Source organism: Phyllobates terribilis, unplaced genomic scaffold (genome assembly GCF_046119375.1).
Source record: "Phyllobates terribilis strain yellow unplaced genomic scaffold, ASM4611937v1 Scaffold_1__5_contigs__length_1240528914, whole genome shotgun sequence".
NCBI lineage: Eukaryota > Metazoa > Chordata > Amphibia > Anura > Dendrobatidae > Phyllobates > Phyllobates terribilis.
The window spans coordinates 1,216,355,748-1,216,380,912 of NW_027362761.1; the positions used below are offsets into that span (position 1 = coordinate 1,216,355,748).

At 44.4% G+C, this 25,165-nt stretch overlaps 1 protein-coding gene across 3 annotated transcripts in view; it reads right to left on the reverse strand.

The window, feature by feature from the left end:
* Nucleotides 1–21,918, reverse strand: part of SIGLEC1 (sialic acid binding Ig like lectin 1) — a 152,155-nt gene extending 130,237 nt beyond the window's left edge. For all 3 annotated transcript variants that reach the window (XM_073649743.1, XM_073649734.1, XM_073649725.1), the window contains exons 1-4: nucleotides 21,803–21,918; nucleotides 20,166–20,227; nucleotides 19,538–19,894; nucleotides 15,060–15,356 (exon numbers count right to left, since the gene is read on the reverse strand). In XM_073649743.1, coding sequence (XP_073505844.1) covers nucleotides 15,060–15,356; nucleotides 19,538–19,894; nucleotides 20,166–20,211 — 700 coding nt within the window. In that variant the 5' untranslated portion in view covers nucleotides 20,212–20,227; nucleotides 21,803–21,918. The remainder of the gene's footprint in view (nucleotides 1–15,059; nucleotides 15,357–19,537; nucleotides 19,895–20,165; nucleotides 20,228–21,802) is intronic.
* Nucleotides 21,919–25,165: the final 3,247 nt, after the last annotated feature.

The window sequence follows — 25,165 nt, forward strand, 5'->3', positions numbered from 1 at the left end:
TTCTGCTACCCATCCGGGTTCCAGTACCGTCAGCTGGTTCTCGGCAGTGCCTTTGGATTAGGTGCCTCCTTCTCGGTATCCAAGTTCCACCAACGTCTGCTGGTCCTTGGTAGTGCTTTCTGGCACAGGTACCTCCTGCTTAGTAACCGAGTTCCAGTAACATCAGCTGGTCCTCGGTAGTTCCATTGGCTCTTGTACCTTCTGCTACCCATCCGGGTTCCAGTAACATCAGCTGGTCCTCGGTAGTTCCATTGGCTCTTGTACCTTCTGCTACCCATCCGGGTTCCAGTACCGTCAGCTGGTTCTCGGCAGTGCCTTTGGATTAGGTGCCTCCTTCTCGGTATCCAAGTTCCACCAACGTCTGCTGGTCCTTGGTAGTGCTTTCTGGCACAGGTACCTCCTGCTTAGTAACCGAGTTCCAGTAACATCAGCTGGTCCTCGGTAGTTCCATTGGCTCTTGTACCTTCTGCTATCCATCCGGGTTCCAGTACCGTCAGCTGGTCCTCGGTAGTTCCTCAGCTTTCTTGTACCTTCTGCTACATTTCCAAGTTCAAGCTTTTTGAAATGGTTCTTGGTAATCACTCTGGATCTCCCTGACGAGGACCCTGAAGACGAGGACCCTGAAGACCAACCCTAAGAAGACGAGGACCCCGAAGACAATGACCCTGAAGACGAGGACCCTGAAGACCACCCCGAAGAAGACGAGGACCCTGAAGACCACCCCGAAGAAGACGAGGACCCTGAAGACCACCCCGAAGAAGACGAGGACCCCGAAGACGAGGACCCAGAAGACCAACCCGAAGAAGACGAGGACCCCGAAGACGAGGACCCCCGAAGACGACGACCCTGAAGACCACCCCGAAGAAGACCAAGAAGATGACCCTGAAGAAGTTGACCAAGAAGACAAAGAAGAGAAGACAAGCACCAAGATACAGAAAAACAAGAGACAGAAAACCAAGAAGCAGAAATACAAGAAGCTGCAGAACAAAAAGCGGAAGAACATTAAGCATAAGACTAAAAATCAGAGCAAAAGATAATATCTAAATTTAAGCAGAAGATGACTAAGCAGTGTATGGGGGTGAGTCCGTTCCTCCTCGTGGTGCCCCTGGAAAAGACCTGCTGCTGCAGGCCAAACTGAACGCGGACAAATCCTGTTGTAAATCTTTTGTGACAGGCAGAACGAAAGGTGTAATGTCCAACCTTTTATAGATAACAACTACAGGAATGCCTGTCACAAATAAGAATATGATGAAGAAGAAGAATATGAAGAAGATGAAGAAGTAGAATATGAAGAATGTAAAAAAAAGAATAATACGAAGAAGGTGAAGAAGAAGAAGGTGAAGAAGAAGTGGATGAAAAAGATGCTGAGGATGATGAAGGAGAAAGTGTGGGAGAAGTAAAAAAGAAGGTGAAGAGCATGGAAGTAGTGAAACATAAATATCTGACAAAATATAAAAATACTTAACATAGTTAATATTTCCGTAACTCAGAACATAATAAAAAAATATTAATTCCTGCTATTCCATTTGACTGGGCTAAACCTCTATGCCTTTATTGTCTCCCCCACCTCCCCCAATACATTCTACATTATTCTTAGTTGTTTTCCTTCATGTAGAAATAACCTACAAGGAAAGAAAGGGTTTATTTTAATTCCGATATTTATGTCCCATTGACTTGCATTGGTTTCCGGTATCGGAATCGGCGATATCCGATACTTTTTCGGTATCGGTCCGATCCAATCCGATCCGATATTTCCCGATATCGGAAGGTATCGCTCAACACTACTGATGATGAATCTCTTTGTCACATCTCCCCAATTCAGTAGTTGGAAGTGAAATGCTACTCCGGTCAGACACCGCTGCGCTGACGCCCCTGATATGCCCCTCATCATTAGCTGGTGGAGAAATTCTATAGTGACTTGTAATCTGGCTTATTCACATTGGTCAACCCGTCTGCCTGCTACTAGTCATGTCCACTCTTCCCATGCCTTACCGTATGCTTGCCACGTCGACGTGGCAACTGACGCTCTGATTAATGACATCAACTATTCGCCACTAGATCCCATAGGGAGGGTAGGCAACTGTTGCCCGATGGGTGGGCGTTGGGGAGGAGCTCTGTGAAAATCTGTCAATTGAATTGTGGTAATGCATTAGCAGCAGCGTTAGCCCCCTCAGCATCGTGGCTAGCGCGGACCCATACATTGTGTTTTAGGCACAGGAATGCTAGCCGGTATAGTAAGCCTAGCACTGGGAGAGACGATGATGCCATCTTATTAATGCAGTGCGCTAGGCTGGTGTTTTTTGTTATGAAGCATATATTTTTGTTAGCCAGGTGCGCGCCCTATATTTCTATTGCTACCACTATTGGGAAGAGTTCCAGGAGTGTCTGTTTTTTGTCAGCACTTGTTCTGCCCAATACGGAGGCCATAACCTTGTGCACCATTGGTTATTTACTATCGCTGCATATCCGTACAGATGGGCTACTCCAATGAGTAACAGACACTGCTACAGGCCCAAAAGGTTCTACTTGGCTAGATGCAGTAAAAAATTGCTATTAAATACAAAGGTGGTGTAGCTTGGTACAGATGGGCTACTACAATGAGTAACAGACACTGGTACAGGCGCAAAATGATTTACTGGGCTAGATGCAGTAAAAAATTGTTATTAAATACAAAGGTGGTGTAGCTTGGTACAGATGGGCTACTACAATGAGTAACAGACACTGCTACTATGCCCATAAGGTTTTACTTGGCTAGATGCAGTAAAAAATTGTTATTAAATACAAAGGTGGTGTAGCTTGGTACAGATGGGCTACTACAATGAGTAACAGACACTGGTACAGGCCCAAAAGTAATAACTGGGCTAGATGCAGTAAAAAATTGTTATTAAATACAAAAGTGGTGTTGCTTGGTACAGATGGGCTACTACAATGAGTAACAGACACTGCTACTGGCCCAAAAGTATTTACTGGGCTAGATGCAGTAAAAAATTGTTATTAAATACAAAGGTGGTGTAGCTTGGTACAGATGGGCTACTACAATGAGTAACAGACACTGCTACAGGCCCAAAAGGTTTTACTTGGCTAGGTGCAGTAAAAAATTGGTATTAGATACACAGGTGGTGTAGCTTGCAACACAGATAGGCTACTCCACTGACTAACACACGCTGCTAGAGGCCCAAAAGGATTGGCTTAGCTAGATTTAGCCAAATGCTGTGAAAAACACTTGCACAGCACTGGCACAGACCTGCCTGGCAAAAAGTGCTAGGAACTGCTGTAACCTAGCCCTCAAAAGGGCTGCAATTACAACTAGTCCCTACTCCCTAAACCTATCTGTCTATTTAAGAGCAAATTCGCTTCCAATTCACACAGTTACAAAGTATAGCGCCCCCAGCAGCAGCGGTGCCGTCTAACACTCAGCTGCAGCAGTGAGAAAATGGTGGCGACGGGGAAAATGGCTGGGTCTTATAGGGCAAGGACATGTGACATACACAGCCAATGACACATGCCCTTGCTTGTGTGAAAAAAAAGCACTTCGCTCCGTGTGTGCGCTGCTGATAGGCTGACAGATTGCACCTCCCCACTGTAAATGCGGGAAAGAGAAAAAAAAATGGAGATCGGCATTATTTCTGCAGAGATCCATCCCCTGCCCCTCCCCCCACCCCGCTGTACACTCAAACTGCGTATTAACATTCATTTTCAGCATTACTGTGAAAAAAATCCAGTTATGATTTTGGTGCACGAACAGTTATCGAACATAACCTCGAACAGCCGAATTTTTTGCAAATCGTTCAGGTTCGTCGAACGGCTCGAACACCGCCCAAAACAGCTCGAATTTGAGATTGGCGAACAGTTCGAGTCGAACACCGCTCATCTCTATTAATTTGTTTTTGCAGTTTTTTGTTATTTTTCATGATTAAATTTTTCTTTCTTTACTTTTCACTATATTTTGTAGTGTTTTAATTGTTTGTGCTATATATAGCAATACCAGAATATTGCTGCATATAGCAAAAATCACGGACTCCTATGAACGCCAGTCATGTCCTGGCTTTCACAGGAGTAATGTCATGACAGGCATGAGGGTCTTCAGCAGACTCTTGGATGTCCTTGCAAGTCATCAGCACCTCATGATTGCATTACGAGAGTGCCAATGGGCGGTTAGAACAGTGCACCCCCTGAGACACACGCTGTAAATGTCTTTGATATAGATTGACAGTGGTTAACAGTCACGGGCAGATAGTGGCAAAATAACACAGCTATCATCCACGGGTGAAGCTGTGAGCTAAGCTTCTGATCCTGCAAGATTCGATCATCTCTACTGGTGACTATTATTACTTGATTTTAAAGAAGTTGGACACTACTTTTTTGGCGTATCCTACCCTATCCGATCAGAGGGGATACAATATCTGGCACCTGCGCAGATCAGCGGTTACTGGCAGTGGCAGCTGCCAGAATTTCTTGAATGCTGTCAGAACACAGCAGGTACTACATATCCACCCCTTATTCCGGAGGCAGTCAGAAGTTTTCGGATACTGCTGAAACACTGCAGTTCCATCATTTCTTTGAACAAGGGGGAAATCTACAGCACTCGGCCTTATTCATTCGAATAGAGGGTGGATCTGCTGTACCTGGCCGCATCCACTCCAGAAATGACCCAGTGGCTGTGTTCCGGCAGCATCAGCGAACTTCCGGCCACTTCGCCACTGGTAACAGCCGATTGGCAAGGAACCACGTGTCGCACCAAGGCTTGGACTGGCGCACACGAGAGCAGAATCCTCCGGTGGGCCACCACCCTCTTATATGAGCCGTTCTTGGCACTATATACTTGAATCACTATGTTCAAACAAAAGCAGCATCTTATTCATGAAAAGTGGGGCACTCAATTTTCATTTTCTGAAGAAGATGCTTCATCAGGTTTTCCCATAGAATATGAAGTCCAATATTATTCAAGAAGACATCATGAACAAGAGATAATACAGTATATACTTTAAAGGGATTATCCAATTTTAAATATATTTTAGAAACAGCTGCAAATGGTCTAAAGTAGAGGAAAAATGTATCGCCGACATTTCTTACTCCCTGGTGCTCCGATGGTCCCTCTAGTCCTTGTTTACAAGCGGCCGGCATGTGATCAGTAGTGTTGAGCCACCCCCGTAGTGTTCGAGTTCGGTTCGGTTCGTCGAACACCCGTGTGTTCGCCGAACTGTTCGTCGAACTGTTCGTCGAACACCTTCGAACACCGTTAAAACCAATGGCAGGCAAACAAAAACACATAGAAACACATAGAAAACACCTTTAAAGGTGTCCAAAAGCTGACAAACTGCTCAGAAGACATAACTAACACATGGAAAAGTGACAAGTACATATAGTCATGCGAAAAGAAAAGAGGTGGAGGAGTAAAAGGAGGGGGAGACACAGATATAGGCATGTCATGCCCTTCTAAAATCCAAAAAGTGAGAAGCCGACACGTTCAGTCCGCTCCTGCCCGTGCCACCTCTGTGTCGCCGGGTTTGTGCCAGAGCCGCGGTGAACCCTGACGGCCAGCCCCCCTCTCCCAATACTGGTGCCTGTCCGCTGGTGGGTCGAGCGAGCCCCCCTGTGGTGGCGGCAGCTCTAAGCTTTTTAATTTAAATTGTCTCTCTGATTTGAATGAATACACTTTAAATCCATTTACAAGGATCTATTGGAGGGCAAGTCTCATGCCAGCAGCCGCGTAATTCCAGCTCCAGTAGCGTCCACTAAAGCTGCTGCAGTTAAAAAGCTTTTATAAGGATCGAGCTCGGCTGTCCACCGCAAGGCATCCTACTGCCAGTCCCAGCCCCTATGCCTTGGGGTGCCTCCTGATGCTCTTCACTGAGTATCCCGTGGTCCCGAAGCATTTCCTTTGAAAAAATTAAGTGTCCAAACTACAGGTGGTGTAGCTTGCTTAACAGCCGGGATAATCCGCTGACTAGCAGACACTGCTACTAGGCACAAAGTATTTCCTGGGCTAGATGCAGTTAAAAATTTGTAATTAGATACTCTCGTTGGATGCTGAGAAAGCATTCCATAGAGTCTCCTGGCACGCCATATATGATTTTCTTAAAAAGCTTGGGGTAGGGGTCTAGGGGACCCTTTTATAGCCAAAATCACGGCCCTGTATCACAATACGTCACCTAGGCTGAAGATAAATGGAACTGTAGCACCCTGAGGGCTCGGTTGCTACAGAGGTATTGCACCTCACCCAGAGGTGTGATATCTCACTCTCAGGTAAGGATGGAGTGTGGATCAGGACCCGACACTTGCTTGCATTACACCACATTGCCATGGGGCAGGGCGACCAATATGCCCCTGAGATGGGCACGACAGTCCCTGTCCCTGGCTGGAGTGGGGGGAGGGAACACTGAGGAAGGGGAACCCTGTAGTGCAGGAGCAGGGAGGAAGCAGTTCCTGGGTGCATTGAGAAGGGAGTATAAAAGGTGGGCACCATCTTAGTTCAGTGCAGAGAAGTCTGAGCAGAAGTGGCAGGGAGCAGGGGCTCTGCATGAGCTCTGCTCCGGAGGCGGGCCTAGTAACAGAGGCCCAGGCCTGGAAGAGGGAGAAGGAAGGAAGAGGAGCGGAGAAGGCTCCAGGAACGAGGAACGAAGGGATCCCAGGGGTGTGGACGGGCGAGTTGCCACCGCACGCCCGAATCCACCTGCGTGGAGGGGTCAGGCCAAAGGGGGAGACCGGTCCCCGAAACTAGTGGAGGCAGGAAACGACCCTCAGCTAGAAACCGGAGGCTGTGACATTTTATGTGGTGCAGCCCCTCGCTACACCCGCTAGGAGGGCAGCACATAGGGTCAGGGAAACTGGCGCCAAGTTTACCAAGAGGAGGCCCGAGGCAGCCGGACAGAAGGGTTGGTAAGAAAGGCCAGACAAAGGACACACAAAGGGGGTCCTGTGAAGCGCTCCAAAGTTATCTGGGAGTTGTCTGAGCCCCTCACCTGGTGAGCACAGTACGACGTGGGCAGCCGTTACCTGCAGACGTGGTCTGGATAATAAGAACTGTGAGTAAAGGCCCTGGACTGCATCACTGACTCCGTGTCGTTACTGCTGCTGCCCTGCACCATCACCCCCATCCTCCGCATACACTGCCCTGAGGCTATACTCCTCCCGTGGGGAGTTATGCTACGCTCTGCTGCACCCACAACACCAGCCTCAGCGGTCTGCCCTGCAGCGGCGGTTCACTCTGACCGCAATCCACGGGTGGCGTAGTCGGACATTTAAACATCAAAACCACATAAATAGTTCCGCCACTGGTTTGACCACCCTGAGCCACGGAACCGGGTCGCTGCCACGAAGACTACAACCACCAGCATCCACCAAAAAGGGTCCGGCTCCGGGTGTCCCAAGGCCCAAGGGGCGCGTCAGAACATTTTCATCACCTTTCACAATCACCAATGGGACAAGGCAGGGATGTCCTCTGTCCCCTCTCTTATACATCTTAGTGACAGAGCACCTGCTCTCATCAATTCGCCATAACCCCAATATTAGGTGGATTGAGGTGGGAGGCACCGAGTACAAGTGCTCTCTATTTGCTGATGATGTCCTAGTATATATCACTCAATCACATATATCCATCCATGCTGTTATGGCTGAAATAGATCACTTTGTTACATGGTCAAATTTTAAAATCAATGCAGCGAAGTCTGAGGCCCTCGATGTCTCCCTCCCCAAATCCATATAGGATTCCATCCAGTCCAACTTTCCCTTTGCCTGGCCCTCACAGGGTATCAAATACTTAGGAATTCCTATTCATAGAGACCTCTCCCATCTATGTTATCTTAATTTTGGGCCCTTTATTGAACAATTCCATACAGACCACGGTTGGCAAGTTAGAACTGTATGATTCACTACGTGAACCACTGGTGTTTTGTGGAAAAGCACATGTACACTGTGTTCCAAATTATTATGCAAAAAGTGTTTAGGAGTGATAAGGGAAGAATTTGTTTGTTTGTCAGTTAAACTCATTGATGGTGATGTGTGTCAGGGCTCTTTATATCACTGTAAGCAATTGCAGACACCTGTGCTAATTAGTTTGGCAGGTGTGTCCAATGAAAGGCAAGACTACTTAAGAAGGCTGTCTCACATTATTAAGCAGCCTACATTTTCTGCCAAAATGGGAAAGAAAAAGGATGTGTCGGCTGCTGAGAAGCAACAAATTGTGGAGTGTTTAGGTCAAGGCATGACTACAATCAACATTGTGCGATGATCAGGATGAAGTGTCTTGGCAATCAAGAAGTATGTAGCTGATTCACAGTACACACGTGTGCGTGCTGATAAGGGCAAATTGAGGACTCTTTCCTACAGGCAATTGCGTCAGGTTAAAAGAGCAGCGGCAAAAAAACCTTGTCATAGCAGCAGACAAGTTTTTGAAGTTGCTGGTGCCTCCAACGTCCCCCGAACAACAAGATGCAGGGTCCTTCAGAGGTTTGCAGCTGTGCATACTCCATCCTGTCGACCTCCTCTATCCACTTCACACAAGCAGAAACGGCTCCAGTGGGCCAAACATTACATGAAGACTGATTTCAAAACTGTTTTGTTCACGGATGAGTGCCGTGCAGCGCTCGATGGTCCAGATGGATGGAGTGGAGGATGGCTGGTTGATGGACACCTCACGCAAACACGGCTACAGCGCCAACAAGGAGGAGGTGGAGTAATGTTTTGGGCTGGAATCATGGGGAGAGAGATTGTCGGCCCCTTTAGGATCCCTGAAGGCGCTAAAGATGAACTCCATAATGTATGTGGATTTTCTCAAACAGCACTTCCTGCCATGGTTCAAGAAGAAGAACCGTGTATTTCACAGCAAGATCATTTTTTTGCATGATAATGCACCATCTCATGCTGCACATAAAACATCTGCATCTCTGGCTGATATGGGCATAAAAGGGGACAAACTTATGGTGTGACCCCCATGCTCCCCTGACCTCTACCCCATTCAGAACTTTTGGAGCATCATTAAAAGGAGTGTCTATGATGGCGGGAGGCAGTTCACATCTAAGCAACAGCTCTGGGAGGGTATTCTGTCCTCATGCAAAACAATTGAAGCAGAAACCATCCAAAACCTGACAAATTCAATGGACGAGAGAGTTCAGAAGCTCCTTTCGAACAAGGGGTCCTATGTGAAAATGTAACATCACCTAGAATAAAGTTTTGAGTTGAAAACTGTTTGATTTCAGTTTCTAATAACCTGCTAATGCTTATAATTTCACAAATGACCATTTTTTTGGTCTTTATTAAAATGAAAAGGTTGATCGAAAAGTTTGGGGGATCTAAGAGTGTGGCAACCCAGTAGTCATGATTACTTCGAATTCTGACAATATGAGGGTCATGTTGCAGGTAGTGCAGCAAGAAGGCACTTATGTGTCTTGCGCATCTCGGAGCCCCAAAATTATTTTCCGGGCTAGATGCAGCTAAAAATTATTATTAATTTTAAATCTGGTGGAGCTTAGTATAGATGGCCTAATAGGATCAGTGCTGCACACTGCTACAAAGCCCAAATTATTTTCCAGTCAAGATACAGATAAACATGATTAGTAATTTTATATCTGGTGGAGCTTATTATAGATGGCCTAATAGAATCAGTGCTGCACACTGCTACAAAGCCCAAATTATTTTCCAGCCAAGATACAGATAAACATGATTAGTAATTTGAAAGCTTAAAACGGTTGGTAGGGTGATTTTAACCAATCATCAAGCTTTTACTCTCCCCAGGATGACACAGGGGTAGAAAAGTTGTTTCGGATCCATGATTTGTTCATCTTTATGAACGTGAGTCTGTCTACATTATCAGTGGAGAGCCGCGTGCGCTTATCTGTCAGCACACCACCAGCAGCGCTGAACACACGTTCAGACAGAACGCTGGCTGCGGGGCATGACAAGATCTCCAAGGCGTAAGTGGCTAGCTCCGGCCATTTATCCAGATTGGAAGCCCAAAAAGAGCAAGGGTCCAGTGACACAGTCATGGCTTCAATGTTTACTTGGAGATACTCCTGTACCATCGTTTCTAGGCGTTGACTATGTGTCAGACTTCTTGTCTCCTGTGGCCTTGCAAAGGATGGGCTAAAAAAGTGGTGAAATGATTCCGCAAAATTGATGTTACCAGCAGATACTGTGGTTCTGTTACGGTTTGAGTGCTGAACACTTGACGGTCCCACGGTTGGCAAGTTGGAACTGTGAGATTCACTACGTGCACCACTGGTATTTTGTGGAAAAGCACATGTAAGATTCTGCAACAGTCTCTGCTGATACTCCTGCATGCGTGCATCCCTTTCTATGGCAGGAATAAATTCGGCAAATTTACTTTTGTACCGGGGATCTAACAGTGTGGCAACCCAGTAGTCAGGATTATTTCTAATTCTCACAATTCGAGGGTCATGTTGCAGGTAGTGCAGCAAGAAGGCACTCATGTGTGTTGCGCATCCAGGAGCACCAAGTCCCTGTTGTGTTGGTGGCGAGGTAACAATCATGCTTCCTTCCTCTGTCCTCTCCCCCCAACCTCGCACAACAGAAATGTGATCAAGGTCTCCCTCATCTGATGAGTCTTCCATCAATTCGTCATCCACTTCTTCCTGGGCTCCTGCACCTTCCTCACTAGTTTGGCTGCTACCATGCGCCCTGGTAAAACCATCTCCCCCACCCTCACATGCCTGCTGCCTTGGTGCTGCCGACCGTCTGGACCTTGCAGATGTTAGCGCTTCCGCATACAACTCCTCCTCCTCTACTTCCTCCACCTCCTCTTGTGCCACCACCTGACTCCGAATTCTGTTTAACATGTGCTCCAGCATGTAAATCACCGGAATAGTCATGCTGATAATGGCATCGTCAGCACTAAACATCTTCGTCGCCATTTCAAAACTGTGCAGAAGGGTGCATAGGTCCCTGATCTGAGACCACTCCTCCAGCGTGATTTGCCCCACCTCTGGATCTCGTTGGCCCAGGCTATACGTCAGAACGTATTGCACCAGGGCTTGTCGGTGCTGCCACAGTCGCTGCAACATGTGCAGAGTTGAATTCCACCGGGTAGGCACATCGCATTTTAGCCGGTGAAGTGGCAGGCCCAACGACTTCTGTAGAAATGTAAGTCGCTGAGCTGCGGGATGCGAACGGCGGAAGTGAGCACACAGCGACCGTGCCCTCTGCAGAAGGCCATCTAGTCTGGGATAGTGGGCTAAAAATTGCTGGACAACCAGGTTCAACACGTGAGCCATACAAGGCACGTGTGTGACATTGCCCCGGCGAAGGGCCGCACCCAGGTTTGCAGCATTGTCGCACACGGCCTTCCCTGGTTTCAGGTCCAGTGGAGACAACCATTCATGAAATTGGTTCTCCAGAGCTGACCACAACTCCTCAGCTGTGTGACTCACATTTCCCAGACATTTCAAAGTAAAAACCGCCTGATGACGTTGAGCCCTACTGCCAGCATAGTAAGGAGGTGTGCAGGATCCCTTCTGCGCAGTTAGAAAGCTTGTGGCATGACCAGACAGGCTTTGGGTGCAGGTGGAAGACCGAGAGGAGGTTGAGGAGGCAGAAGCAGTGGAGGAACTTTGACATAAAGAGGATTGACGCACAACTCGTGGGGACGACAAGACTTGGACAGCAGCCCCTTGTCCTGCTGTCACCATAGTTACCCAGTGCCCAGTCAGCGACATGTAACGCCCCTGTCCATGCCTACTCATCCAAGTGTCTGTGGTGAAATGCACCCTGTCACACACAGGGTTTCTCAAAGAAGCGGTGATGTTGTGTGCGACATGCTGGTGGAGCGCAGGCACACCTTTCTTTGAGAAGTAGTGCCGACTGGGCATCTGGTACTGGGGCACTGCGACGGACATAAGGTCTCGAAAATCCTCTGTGTCCACCAGGCGGAAAGGCAGCATTTCTGTAGCCAAGAGCTTGCAGATGGTGAAATTCAACCTCTTAGCTTTCTCATGGCTAGGAGGAAATGGTCTTTTACTTGTCCACATCTGAGGGACCGAGGGCTGGCTATTGTGCTTAGACGGGGTTGATAAGGGTGTCCCCGGCAAACTGCCGTCTGTGAGGAAGATGCAGGCGGACATGTTAGGTTGCCTTGATCCAAAGGTGGTGCTCTTGATGTCGGACAGCGCTCAACACCAGCTGGTGTTACCACCTCCAAAGAAAATGATGACCTGCCAATCACGCTGGCTGTTGCGGGTAAAGAGGTGGCAGGTCTGCGCCCCAAAACAGGTGTGAACGCTGTCCCCCCAGTCACAGAGGATGAAGAGGCCGCGGATGCACAAGATATGGCAGACGGTGGTTGGCCCGGCTGGCTAGGCCGCATTGTAGCACAGTGAGCTTCCCACTGCAACTTATGCTTCATGTCCATGTGCCGGTTCATGCATGAAGTACTCAAACTATGTATTTTTTGGCCTCTACTTAGCTTTTGCTGACAAATGTTACAGATAACACGAGTTGGGTCATCTTTATCGATCTGAAAAAATGCCCAGGCTATGAAAGGCTTAGCACCCATGCGACCTGAAGAGCCACCACGACTTGTGGTGAGAGGCAGAGTTGTGTTTGAGGATGCAGTTGTTGACGTGCTTCCAGTACTACGTCTCTGTCCAGGAAGGCGCAACCTGACCTCGTCGTCACTAGCATCTTCCTCCACCTCCTCTGCTGACCTCATCTCTTGGCTGACTGTGGGTTGACAGTAAGTGGGATCTCCAACCTCATCATCATCACCCTGTGCGTTATCACACCCGTCGTCCTCAGAGCCAACCTGTTCCTGCCCTGACAAAAAACTAAAGTTGTCGCTCCAATCAGGTATTTGAGTCTCATCATCGTCTTCCTCATTGTCTCCACCAACAGGAGTTACAGTTTGGGAATGAGGGTCTACATTATGGTCAGAACCTTCTGCGTCTGGTCCTGGATCCGACTCATAAAGATTCTGGGCATCAGTGCAGATCATTTCCTCGTCTGGATTCACAGAAGCGCTGGAGTCGACCTCTGATTCCCAGGCTATAGTATGAGTAAACAGCTCTGCAGACTCAACCATCTGTTCTACCTCATACTCAGACGGGCAGCTGGAGATTTGGGAGCTGTGAGGAAGCAAGTGCGATTTGGGTGACACCTTTGAGGACTGGAGTATTTGTGATGTTGAAGTTGATGTGGAGGAGAGCCCACTTAAAGGAGCACTTGATATCCGTTGAAGCACCTGCTGTTTTTGTGCCTCATCTGGAATTTGTAGCGATTGGCGTGGCCGTAAGAAAGGGATCTTATCACATTGTCCGCTAAAAGAAGTAGACATTTTAGTTTAGCTGGAAGATGGTCTTTCTTCTGCAGATGTTACTGTTGCTTTAACACCTACCCCACGGACACAACCTTTTTTCCCCTTCCCAACACGCCTATTCCCCTTTCCACCAGCAGCAGGCCTTTTTCCACTCATTTTGGTGGTTAACTAATTCACAACTCTGGAGTTGTTTGCACAAAAAAACAATGGATGGGAACCGAGCAGAGCTGAGTGGCCAAACTGTGGTATTAGGCCAAAACTATTGGCTGGGTTAGATGCAGAAAAAAATTATATTCAATTTGCAACCTGATGGAGGTCAGTATAGATGGACTAATAGACCAAGTCCCACACACTGCTAGAAGGCCAAATATTTTTTCAGAGGTAGATGCAGAAAAAAAATATATTCAGTTTGCAACCTGATGGAGGTCAGTATAGATGGACTAATAGAACAATTCCCACACACTGCTAGAAGCCCAAATATTTTTTCAGAGCTAGATGCAGAAAAAAATTATATTCAATTTGCAACCTGATGGAGGTCAGTATAGATGGACTAATAGAATGATGCTATGCCCAAAAGATTTTACTTCACTAGGTGCAGTAAAAAAATTGGTATTCTATACACAGGTGGTATATCTTGCAACACAGATAGGCTACTCCACTGACTAACACACTCTGCAATAGGCCAAAAAGGATTAGCTTTGCTAGATTCAGCCAAATGCTGTGAAAAAAACTTGCACAGCACTGGCACAGACCTGCCTGGCAAAAACTGATAGGAACTGATGTAACCTAGTCCTGAAAAGGACTCCAATTACAATTAGTCTTTACTCCCACAATCTATCTATTTAAGAGCACAGACCTGCCTGATAAAAGTCGTAGGAAATGCTCTAACCTAGTCCTTAAAAGGACTGCAATCACAACTATTCCCTACTCCCAAGCTATCTGTAGATTTGTGCGAAAATTGGCTTGAAATTAACAAGGTATAGCGCACACAGCAACAGCGGTGCCGTCTAACACGCAGCTGCAGCAGTGAGAAAATGGTGGCGACGGGGAAAATGGCTTGTTCTTATAGGGCAAGGACATGTGACATACACTGCCAATGACACATGCCCTTGCTTGTGTGAAAAAAATCACTTCGCTCCGTGTGTGCGCTGCTGATAGGCTGACAGATTGCACCTCCCCACTGCAAATGCGAGAAAGAGAAAAAAAAATGGAGATCTTCATTGTTCCTGCAGAGATCCATCCCCTGCCCCACCCCCCGCCCCGCTGTACACTCAAACTGCGTATTAACATTAATTTTCATCATTACTGAGAAAAAATCCAGTTATGATTTTGGTGCACGAACAGTTATCGAACATAACCTCGAACAGCCGAATTTTTCTCAAATCGTTCGTGTTCGCCGAACGGCTCGAACACCGCCCAAAACAGCTCGAATTTGAGATTGGCGAACAGTTCGAGTAGAACAACGCTCATCTCTAGTGATCAGTGCGGTCGGTGCAATCAGTGGCCTCAGCGATCATGCGATGTAACACTGATATCACGGCTTCATAACTTAGTGGTGGTGCCAGGAGCACGACTGCTGGAGACACTGCTCGCGTGATGGCTGCTTGTAAACAACAACTGGGAAGACGCCAGACTGTCTGCTCTGGATGACGAAGGGAAAAATAAAAAATGTAAACTTGGATAACACCTTCTTCTAATAAATGTAATCCTAAAAAATTACCCTGAAGCTATCTAGAAACTTTCTGTAGACATTTCGAGTTCATCCAGCAGGACGAAGGTCGGCATTCCCACTTACGTGCCACGTTGAGAATAATTTCTTTGCTTGCTTTTTTCTGTCCAATTGAAACTTCACAGTTAATTGTTTTCTGGTTGTCCATCCAGGAGAAGCTCGTAGTCAGGTTCTTGGTATAAAGAACAGTTTTCGTGTCCATTTGTACTGTGTAGGAAAGGTATGATCTCTCTAAAGAGTGGTCCTTCCATTCTAATGACATTGAACCATCTGGACAAAAGTATGGTGTTGAGCACTGAAATGTTACCGAAGAGCCTTCATTAATATTTGGTGGAACCACAACCTCAGGAGCAAGTGGATCATCTGTAGAAAGATCACATATCATATATATAAAATAAAGGTGATGAATTCAAGGACTCCGTGTGATAAGATACTAGGATAGAGTTTCAAAAACTAAACTTCTCAAACTGGAACTCCATCATAGAAATTATCATCATGAAAGGTCTGAACAATCTATTAATTCAAAGGTGTTATCACCTATCCGCAACTGATAGATTGGTGAGTGTCCAATCGTTGGGACCTGCATCGATTGGCAGAACAGAAATCTTTTTTCTCCAATAAAAAGGATTGACACAATGCCCATCCGCTGCTCCATTCATTGCTTATGGGGCTGTAGAGCCCTGCAATCATTTTTTTCCGGCAGATCCATAGAAAATGAATGTTTTGGTGGTGTGGTCGAGCATGTGTCCTACCGCTCCATCCTAAATAGCAATAACGGGACCAGAAGTTCCCTGTGCTGCCGATCGGTGCAGGTCCCCAAATAATCTATGTTTTCACCTACATTGTGCGTAGATGATAACTTTTATTCATCAGACATCCCTTTAAGAAAACTGCAATGCAAATTGTCAAAAACATTACTTAAAGAAGCACTTCCATCAAAATTTGTATCTTCTTAATATATTGCAATCGTCATATTATACATCGCTGTATACTTACAATTGCTCATTTTACCTTTCTACCCAGTTAATTCTTAAGTTTTCCATTAGGTCTATGACATCACGTGATTAAAAACTGACTAGCTGAATCCTTCTAAGTTCTATGTAGAAAGAGGAGGTCCATTTTCCCTGTATGATTAATGAGTCACTGCAAAAGTCCCTGGCAGGAGGAGGAGGAGGGAGCAGCTGGGTCAGGAGGTGAACAGGGGAATGATAAATACAGGGACAAGAGACTGACTGCTTCTAGGTAGAGCAGAGAAAGAGAAAAATTAGCTGGGTAGAATGGCAAAATGAGCAATTGTAAGTACACAGTGCTATATAATGTGATGACTGCAATATATTAAGAGGATAAAAGCTTTGATGAGAGGAGGAGGAGGAGGAGAGTTTCTTTAAAGGTCATTGAAGTACTAGAATGGCCACCATAGTAGATAAACTATGGTGGAAAATATTCATGATACTATAGGGCAAATATTTCAGATGCACACATTTTATTACAGCATTTACCCTAATAAAAATAATAAAGCAATTAGGCACCAAGCTATGGGGGATGGGGCCTTCTGTGCTTTCCAAAACATTCAAGATTCTCTAAAAGTTGTCAGACTAATATTAACTCTGTATTTAATTGTACTTTCATTGTTTAAGCGCACCTGTCAGCAGGATTGTGCTCAGTTAACTACACTGTCAGGTGGGCGACATTACACTGATTAATATAATACCTTGGTTGATGAAATCCATCCTGTGGTTCTTGTGTAATCTTTACTTTCAGTTTGGAGATAATGATATGCTCGTGCTTCGGGGTGGCCTGTGGGGGGCGCTCTATCTGGTGCTCAGCTTAAATATTCATCTGTATGCTCTTATGATGGGTCGCTGATCGTTCACTGACCTGCCTCCTATTTTACATAATGCATCTAGTAGTGCAGGGCTAGTTAATAGGAGGCAGGTCAGTGAAGGCACAGTGAGCTGTCATAAAACCATACAGATGAATATGTAAGCAGAGCACCAGATAAAGCGCCCCCCCCCAAGGCCGCTCTGGAGTACGAGCATATCGTTATCTCCAAACTGAAAGTAAAGATTTCACAAGAACCACAGGATGGATTTCATCAACCAAGGTATTATATTAATCAGTGTAATGTCACCCACCTGACAGTGTATGTGGTTTACTGAGCACAATCCCGCTGACAGGGGCGCTTTAAAGCTTAGCTCGCTGCATTGATAGCTGAACTGTATTCCCAGAGCTGCATTCATAATTCTAACAGTATTAAAAGTGCTATGGATGACTATGGGAGTGAATTATACTGCTATGGATGTTTATGGGCGTGCATTATATTACTATTACTGACAATGACGGTACATTATACTACTATGGATGACAATGAAGGTGTATTATACTACTATGGATGACAATGGGGGTGCATTATACTACTATGGGTGACAATTAGGGTGCATTATACTTTATGGATGGCGATGGGTTGCATTATAAATTATTGGATTGTTATGGGGTGCATTATACTACTATGGATGTTTATGGGAGTTCATTATTTTACTATGGATGACAATGGGGGTGCATTATACTACTATGGATGACAATGGGGGTACATTATACTACTATGGATGACAATGGGATGCATTATACTTCATGGATGACTATGGGTTGCATTATAAATGATAGGATGGCTATGCAGTGCATTGTACTACTATGTATGTTTATGGGAGTGTACTATATTACTATGGATGACAATGGGGGAGCATTATACTACTATGGATGACAATGGAGGTGCATTATACTGCTATGGATGACAATGGGGGTGCATTATACTACTATGGATGACAATGAGGGTGCATTGTACTACTATGGGTGACATTAGGGTTGAATTATACTTTATGGATGTCAATGGGTTGCATTATAAATTATAGGATGCTATGGGGTGCATTATACTGCTAAAGATGTTTATGGGAGTGCATTATATTACTATGGATGACAATGGGGAGGGGGGGGCATTATACTGTTATGGATGACAATGGGGGTTCATTATACTACTATGAATGACAATGGGGAGCATTATACTACTATGGGTGACAATGGGGTTGAATTATACTTTATGGATGGCGATGGGTTGCATTATAAATTATAGGATGGCTATGGGGTGCATTATATTACTATGGATGTTTATAGAAGTGCATTATATTACTATGGATGACAATGGGGGTGCATTATACTACTATGGATGACAATGGGGGTACATTATACTTTATGGATGACTATAGGTTGCATTATAATTTATAGGATGACTATGGGGTGCATTATACTTTATAGGATGACTATGGGATGCATTATTCTTTATAGCATGACTATGGGGTAAATTTTACTTTATAGGATAACTATGGGGTGCATTATACTACTATATTTGACAATGGGGGTGCATTATACTTTATGGATGTATATGGGGTGCATTATACTTTATAGGATGACTTTGGGGGTGTATTATACTACCGTAGATGACAATGGGGGTGCATTATACTTTAAAGGATGACCATGGGGATGCTTCATAGTTTATAGGATGACTATGGGGGTGCATTATACTTTATTGTTGACTTTGGGGTAATTATACTTTATGGAGGATTATGGGTGGTGCATTATACTTTATGGAGGAGTATGGACTGTGTATTATAGTACATGGATGACTATGAGCTATGTAGTATAATATATGGAGGACTATGGGATGCATTATACTAAATGAAGGACTATGGGGGGGTGCATTATGGAGCCCCATGACTTCTATGTACACCCCTGGTGAGTATAATAGTTTATTTTCGTCTATACATTAAAGAACAGCGGCAGAAATGGGGACATATATACCAGGATGGGGGATATATGACAGGATGGGGCCCGGGATCAGGGACATATAGCAGAATGAGCGATGTATATACTAGAATGGGGACATATATACCAGGATGGAGGATGCATATACTGTATATACAATTTATTCAGGATGGGGGACCCTGTCCAAATCTTGAACAGGGGCCCATCAGACTCTAGTTATGCCACTGCCCTTAGTGTTACCTACTGTGAAACTATCAAGCTGCCATTATCCATTTCACGGAATCTTGAATGCCGCTTTGTAATCCCCGACCAGTGAAACACAGATATAGTAGGTACTACCCGCCTAGCTAAGCTTTCACGGAATAAAATGTAAAATATGTTCTCCGGAAAACGTCTGTGAAACTTGGTTCGAGCATGGACCACAATGCATGTATCCACAGGTCTCCTAGAAGACTGTTGAGTTCGGGTTAAGAGACCTGTGGACAGTCCGTACTTCATGGTCCGTGCTTGGACCAAGTTTCACCGACGTCTTCAGAAACTCTAAAGTAATTCCACATGAAAATATTTGGGTATATTCACTCTGAGTTTTCTTAACATAGAGTCCAAAAGTCTCCATTAAAGTAGCCTTATGGGGTTTTCGAGATTTACACCATCTTATTACGTACTTTTGTGCTATGTTGACTCTAGGATCTCTCTAGATCAGTCATGATTGCATTCTGGAGACTCACCTGTAACTTGCAGAGCAACACCAATCTTGTCCATCCATTTATTGACATTAATAATCTCAAATCTGAAAACATATTTCCCGGCGTCCGATGTCTGAAGATTTTTGATTAGGATGGTACAGTTTTTGGGCACCGGCTCGCCCACAAATTCTAATCTATTGAGAAAGGCCTCATCTGCTTTGTCAGTAGAATGGTACACTAGCTTTCGGGCACCATCAAAATCTTTGTACCAGATTTTGGCAATGCCATCCACAAATTGAATATCACTGGGGTAGTCATAAGAACATGGCAATATGGCACAGGATCCTAGGACGCTCTTCACCGTATTGGGGTAAAATACATTCCAGTCGCAATCAACGCCTAGAAAGGTAAATGATAATTTATGTCAGTTAGCTCATGTGGGCTTTAATCTAAAGGCAAAAATAAAACAAAAAAAAAGAATAAAAATAAATCACTAGGATGCAGTGACTCCAGCGTAGCTGCAAAGTGCATGGAATTATTCTCAAATAAACTTCCTGTCTCATCAGTGCTGAGAAAAAGCAAATCTCATCCTGAGGGAGCCGAGAGATTATCATTATATTATCACTTAGTGATGAGTTGTCAGAAAACTTTCACTTTATCAGTGTTTTACCTTTAACACTTAGAAGGATCAGAAAATGCAACTTCAGCAGCAACATTTTCCCGCTTTAGAGCCTGTAATAAAATGACGTAAAAAATTAATAAACTGTTATTGAAATGTCCTAGATTTTTTTTAAATATAATATTTACTTAACTTTCGATAAAACACAATTAATAACATCATTAAATGAATTACTTTTACAGTTAAGTAAATAAGCTTTCCTCTAGAATGAAGAAAACGTTCTGTTTAGTACCGCCCCTGAGCTACCTTAAGAATCAAAGTCCAGCCCTTGGGGCATATTCACACATCCGAGTGTTGAGGTCTAAGTACTAATGCATGGACTTGGCACTCTTATATACCTAGGAGGCTGTTGACTTCCGGTAGGTAGCTCAGCGGCCGGCCCACGAATCGCAGACTGTGACAAACAAATGTATGCATCGAAGTCTTAGACAAATCTTGCAACATGACTTCAGGATATTAGCGAAATCTAAGTTTTCTATAAAATGAAGAAACACTAGGAGACACTAGTTTGGCTAATATCTATAGTCACGTTGTAAGAGTTGATGAAGGGCAGGACTTGCAGAGATGCCCTCACTAGAGAGATACCTCCCACCAGGATTAGACCTTAAGAGAACATGCACAGGATTTCCGAAAGGCTTGGGGTGACGTAATCTGATTATGGGAATGTCACTCGGTGGGATTAGGGTGCTACAAACCTGTCCTCAGAATGGCAATCTGCATATGGTTAGGCATCTTTTATATTTTCTTAAAAAAAGAAAGTGCTGGAGCAGAAGAGAATGGCAGTGATGTTTTTTTTTTGGTGAGGTTAATCCTCTGCAGAGAGGAAAAGAACTTGATCTCTATCTCCATCTATTGGATGTAGCAATCCTAAAAGTCAATATCAACCCTTTAATGAGCCTTGCCACATGACTTAGGATAATAAACCAAACCATACACTCCATTTGCAGACACATATTTTGGGGTGTTTTCCCCTCAGCAGTGCAAAGCAGAAGGTCTGATTTGGCTAGATGAGAGGTCTTTGACTGTGAATTTAAAAGAGAACGTTTGCTCTTTGTGGAGCATGCCGAGCCAGTGAAAGGAGACTTATAGGCCATACGATGCTCCGTCGGGAATTTAAACATGCAAAGCTAATTTTTGACCTTTAGGATTGCTACCCCCAATAGGTAGCGCAAAATTTTGAGTTCTCATCCTCTCTTAAGGGGTTATTTGCATATTTCAATTCCCAAAGGCGCATTGTATGGCCTATAAGTCTCCTTACGCTGGCTTGGCGCTACAAACAAAAAGAAAGGTTCCCATTGACAAAAGAAAACAAAACACTGACACATTTCGTTTAAGACTGTTTTTGCTTAGGGAAAAGAAACTTATAAAAGACGTGTGGAAAAAGTTCCTTAATTGCTATTGAAATAGTGAAAACAATCTGTAACCCGCTTATTTCTGCACTGAGTTATTATCTCTTGAATTTTAAGGCCAAAAGTCTGAGGCTCCACCAACACTCCCAACTACAAATTCTACTAAAATGTTTCTACATCTAAAAGGTTATTCTGTCTTCTTTTTCCATCTGAATTTGTGCTTATTTTATCATCCAGTCCAAAAAGCAAGAAATATTCGAGAGTAGATATATACATTACCTTTAGGTTATATCCAGATTTCTCTCATTCCGCCTGATATCTTGAGCTGGATATTCAAGGCTTTTATATATTCCTTCATTCTATATGTTCCTCTTTTTGAAGTTCTTGTCAGCAATTTTTTTTTAGAATTTTTTCTCTTGTTCTTAAATGAGGAAGAAAGTGATATTGTTGAGAGAGGCAAAAAAATGTCCTCATCATTTTACTGATTATTATTCTGCAGCAAATTACCATTTTATTTCATTGCTTAAATAAAAATAATATAATGATAATCTCATCTGCCATTGGACAGACCAAACTTCATCAGATGGAAGGTTTTCAAGAGTGGAAACTAAAGAAAGTTAAATACTTAACATCGGTCGTTCTCCGGAGAAGTTTTTGAGAGTTTTCAACAGCTCAAAGAGGAGTTTACGTTACCTTATAACAGGTTTTATAAGTTTCTTCAACTTCGGAGTGGTGCTCAGACTCAAACTAGAGCAACAAATTTAGATATAGGATTCTCAGTTTTTAAGGTTGAAAGTAGACACAAGTCCATCGAGTTCGACCCATAGTCTGAGACATCGTCAAATCTAAATCCACAAAAGGGATACTATTAATAACATATGAAACAATATTATATAAACCCATTTGGGATATAATGGAGTATAATAAAGAGAAATGGTAAGTGGATGTAGGAAGAATAAATAGGAAAGCCTGGGAAGACTCAATGAATTCTTCAGTTTTATCCCTGAATGCACAAAGAATATCTCATCTCAGTTATTCTGGATCTACAAGGTGTGCGGGACCCCAAAAATATTATGGAAAATGAATCTTCGACTGGATTCAAAGTGTCTTAGGTGTACTGAAGAAATAGCAGATCTGGAGAAGATGTTTTGGGCGTGTGAGGTGTTGTAAGAACTTTGGAGGAATTTAATAGAATTGATTTGTAGGATATATGGTGTAAAGGTGCCAAGAGATCCTACAGTGAGGCTGTTGGAATATGTCGGAGAATTGACAAGTACAGTGTTTAAGCAGCTGACTATAGCTAAAATACTTTATCATATTGGGGAAATGATCATGAGATATTGGTTACAGGAGGAGCCACGTCCAGGTGCAAGGCCGGAGCCATTGATCTTCCAGCATGTGCTTCAGGAAAATGTTGGCGGTGCGGAGCAGGAGCGGAGTCCCAGCTGCACACATTGATCTCCCGGTGGTGGGATTCAGGAAAATGAAGCTAAAGGCGGCGCATGCGCAGATTGAGATCTCGACTCGTCAGTGAGCCAACATCTCAATCTGTGCATGCGCCGACATGGCATCATTTTTCTGAAGCCCACCACCGGGACATCAATAACTTGGATCACCGAGACACTGAGTCCAGGGCTTTCAGCTTCACCCCACTCCTGCCGACGCCGGCTTCCTTCAGCATCGACTCTGCCTCCAGTGACCCCACTCTACCACCACCCCTGGAAAGCTACACTCAGACTATAAGACGCACCTCCATCTTCCTCCCAAATTTGGGAGGGGGAGTGCTTCTTGTAGTCCGAAAAATACAGATATTAGTGGAAATAATAAATATACATATGAAGAGAAAAGCCCTGAGTATGTTTGAAAAACAAGGAGAGAAAGAGCCAAAAGAGCCGCATAGAGAACCATCCTGTCCATCGCTCAATATTTCTGTATAATGCTCCTCTCGCTACTTCTGAACATGTGCTACAGGAATCCCTCATGTCTGTGTGTGCTGTGTATGGGAGATATCATTGCAGCTAGTATCCACTCACTAGCTCAGAGAAAAATGAAAATTAAAGACAGGAGGGGAAATTGATGAAAAGTGAAAGATACAAGTCAATGGTCAGAAATAATGTTTTTCTGCATGTACAACACATGACAGCTTATTGTGAAAAGTCACAGGAAATAATAGACACTCGCTCACAATATGTTGACCTTGGAATTGCAAGTCTTTTCTCTGGAGACCCTTTCGTATCCATCCTTTGCAAAAGGGAACCGCCTAGTATTTATTATTATCCACTTTATTGACTAAAAATCCACTAAACTCATAAGTCATGTTTAGGACTACATGAAACAAGTCTAGTAGATCTAGAGGTAATCACCCACTCTGGTCGTTAGTTGCTGATAACTAATAACATATATTATATAGCATGTAGCCACCTTGCTTGAATGAAAAGTGGAGAGAACTAGGCAGGAGAAGGAGAAATGTAGGAAAAAGCAATAACGGAGAGAATTGACCTATTCCATGATGCATTGGTCACCACATGACCCACTGGGCCACATTTTAGAAAACAAACATATATGAAATCATAAATATAGTGGGGAAAATAAGTATTTGATACGCTGCTGATTTTGCAAGTTTTCCCACCCACAAAGAATGGAGAGGTCTGTAATTTTTATCGTAGGTCACTTCACCTGTGAGAGACAGAATCTAAAAATAAAATCCAGAAACTCACATTGTATGATTTTTACATAATTAATTTGAATTTTATTGCCTGAAATAAGTATTTGATCACCGACCAACCAGCAAAAATTCTGCCTCTCACAGACCTGTTAGTTTTTCTTTAAGAAGCCCTCCTACTCTGCACTCATTACTAGTGATGAGCGAGCACTAAAATGCTCAGGTACTCGTTGCTCGGGTCGAGCACATTGGAATACTCGGGTGCTCGACCCAAGCAACGAGCCCAATGTAAGTCTATGGGAAACTGGAGCATTTTTCAGATGGCTCCCCCCAGCGGGCTGCAGAGGGCATAAAAATTGCCCAAATCAATGGGAACAGTGCTCAAATGACATGGGAACAGCAAGGGGAAGACCTCTGGAAGCATCTCTCACTCCCAGGTCACTGCCTAAAAGTGTACCCATCATAAGTGATCCTTGGCGCATGCGAAGATGCCTCCCGCCATGCACCTGTCGTTGCAGACTTGCAACAATCACCGTCCACGTCCTTGTCCCAGTGCAGCGTTCAGTTGTCCCTACTCCATTCCTTGGAATGCAAGCGCAAGTATGCAGCCAGCCACCCACCCACCCACAGGCTGCAATACTATACTGCCAAATTTTTGACAGCTGCTTGCACTTGAAATGTGGCCTTTTAGGCTTGTGGAGATGGAAGCTGTCCACAATCTTATAGCGGCGATGACCGGGTATCCATTCTCGGTCCCCTGCCGCCACTATTTTTCCCGGTATCGTCTCCGCCTTCCACAAGCATGGGTCCCACAATATTACCCATGCCCTCCCCAGTGCACTTACTGGGAAGGACCGCCTAACCACAAACACATGGACATGTGAATATGGCCAGGGACAGTACGGAGCCAGTCCACAGCTTTTTTTGTATTGTAGTTGTATTTGGCTTGGTGAAAGGACTGGCATAAAGGGAAACCATAT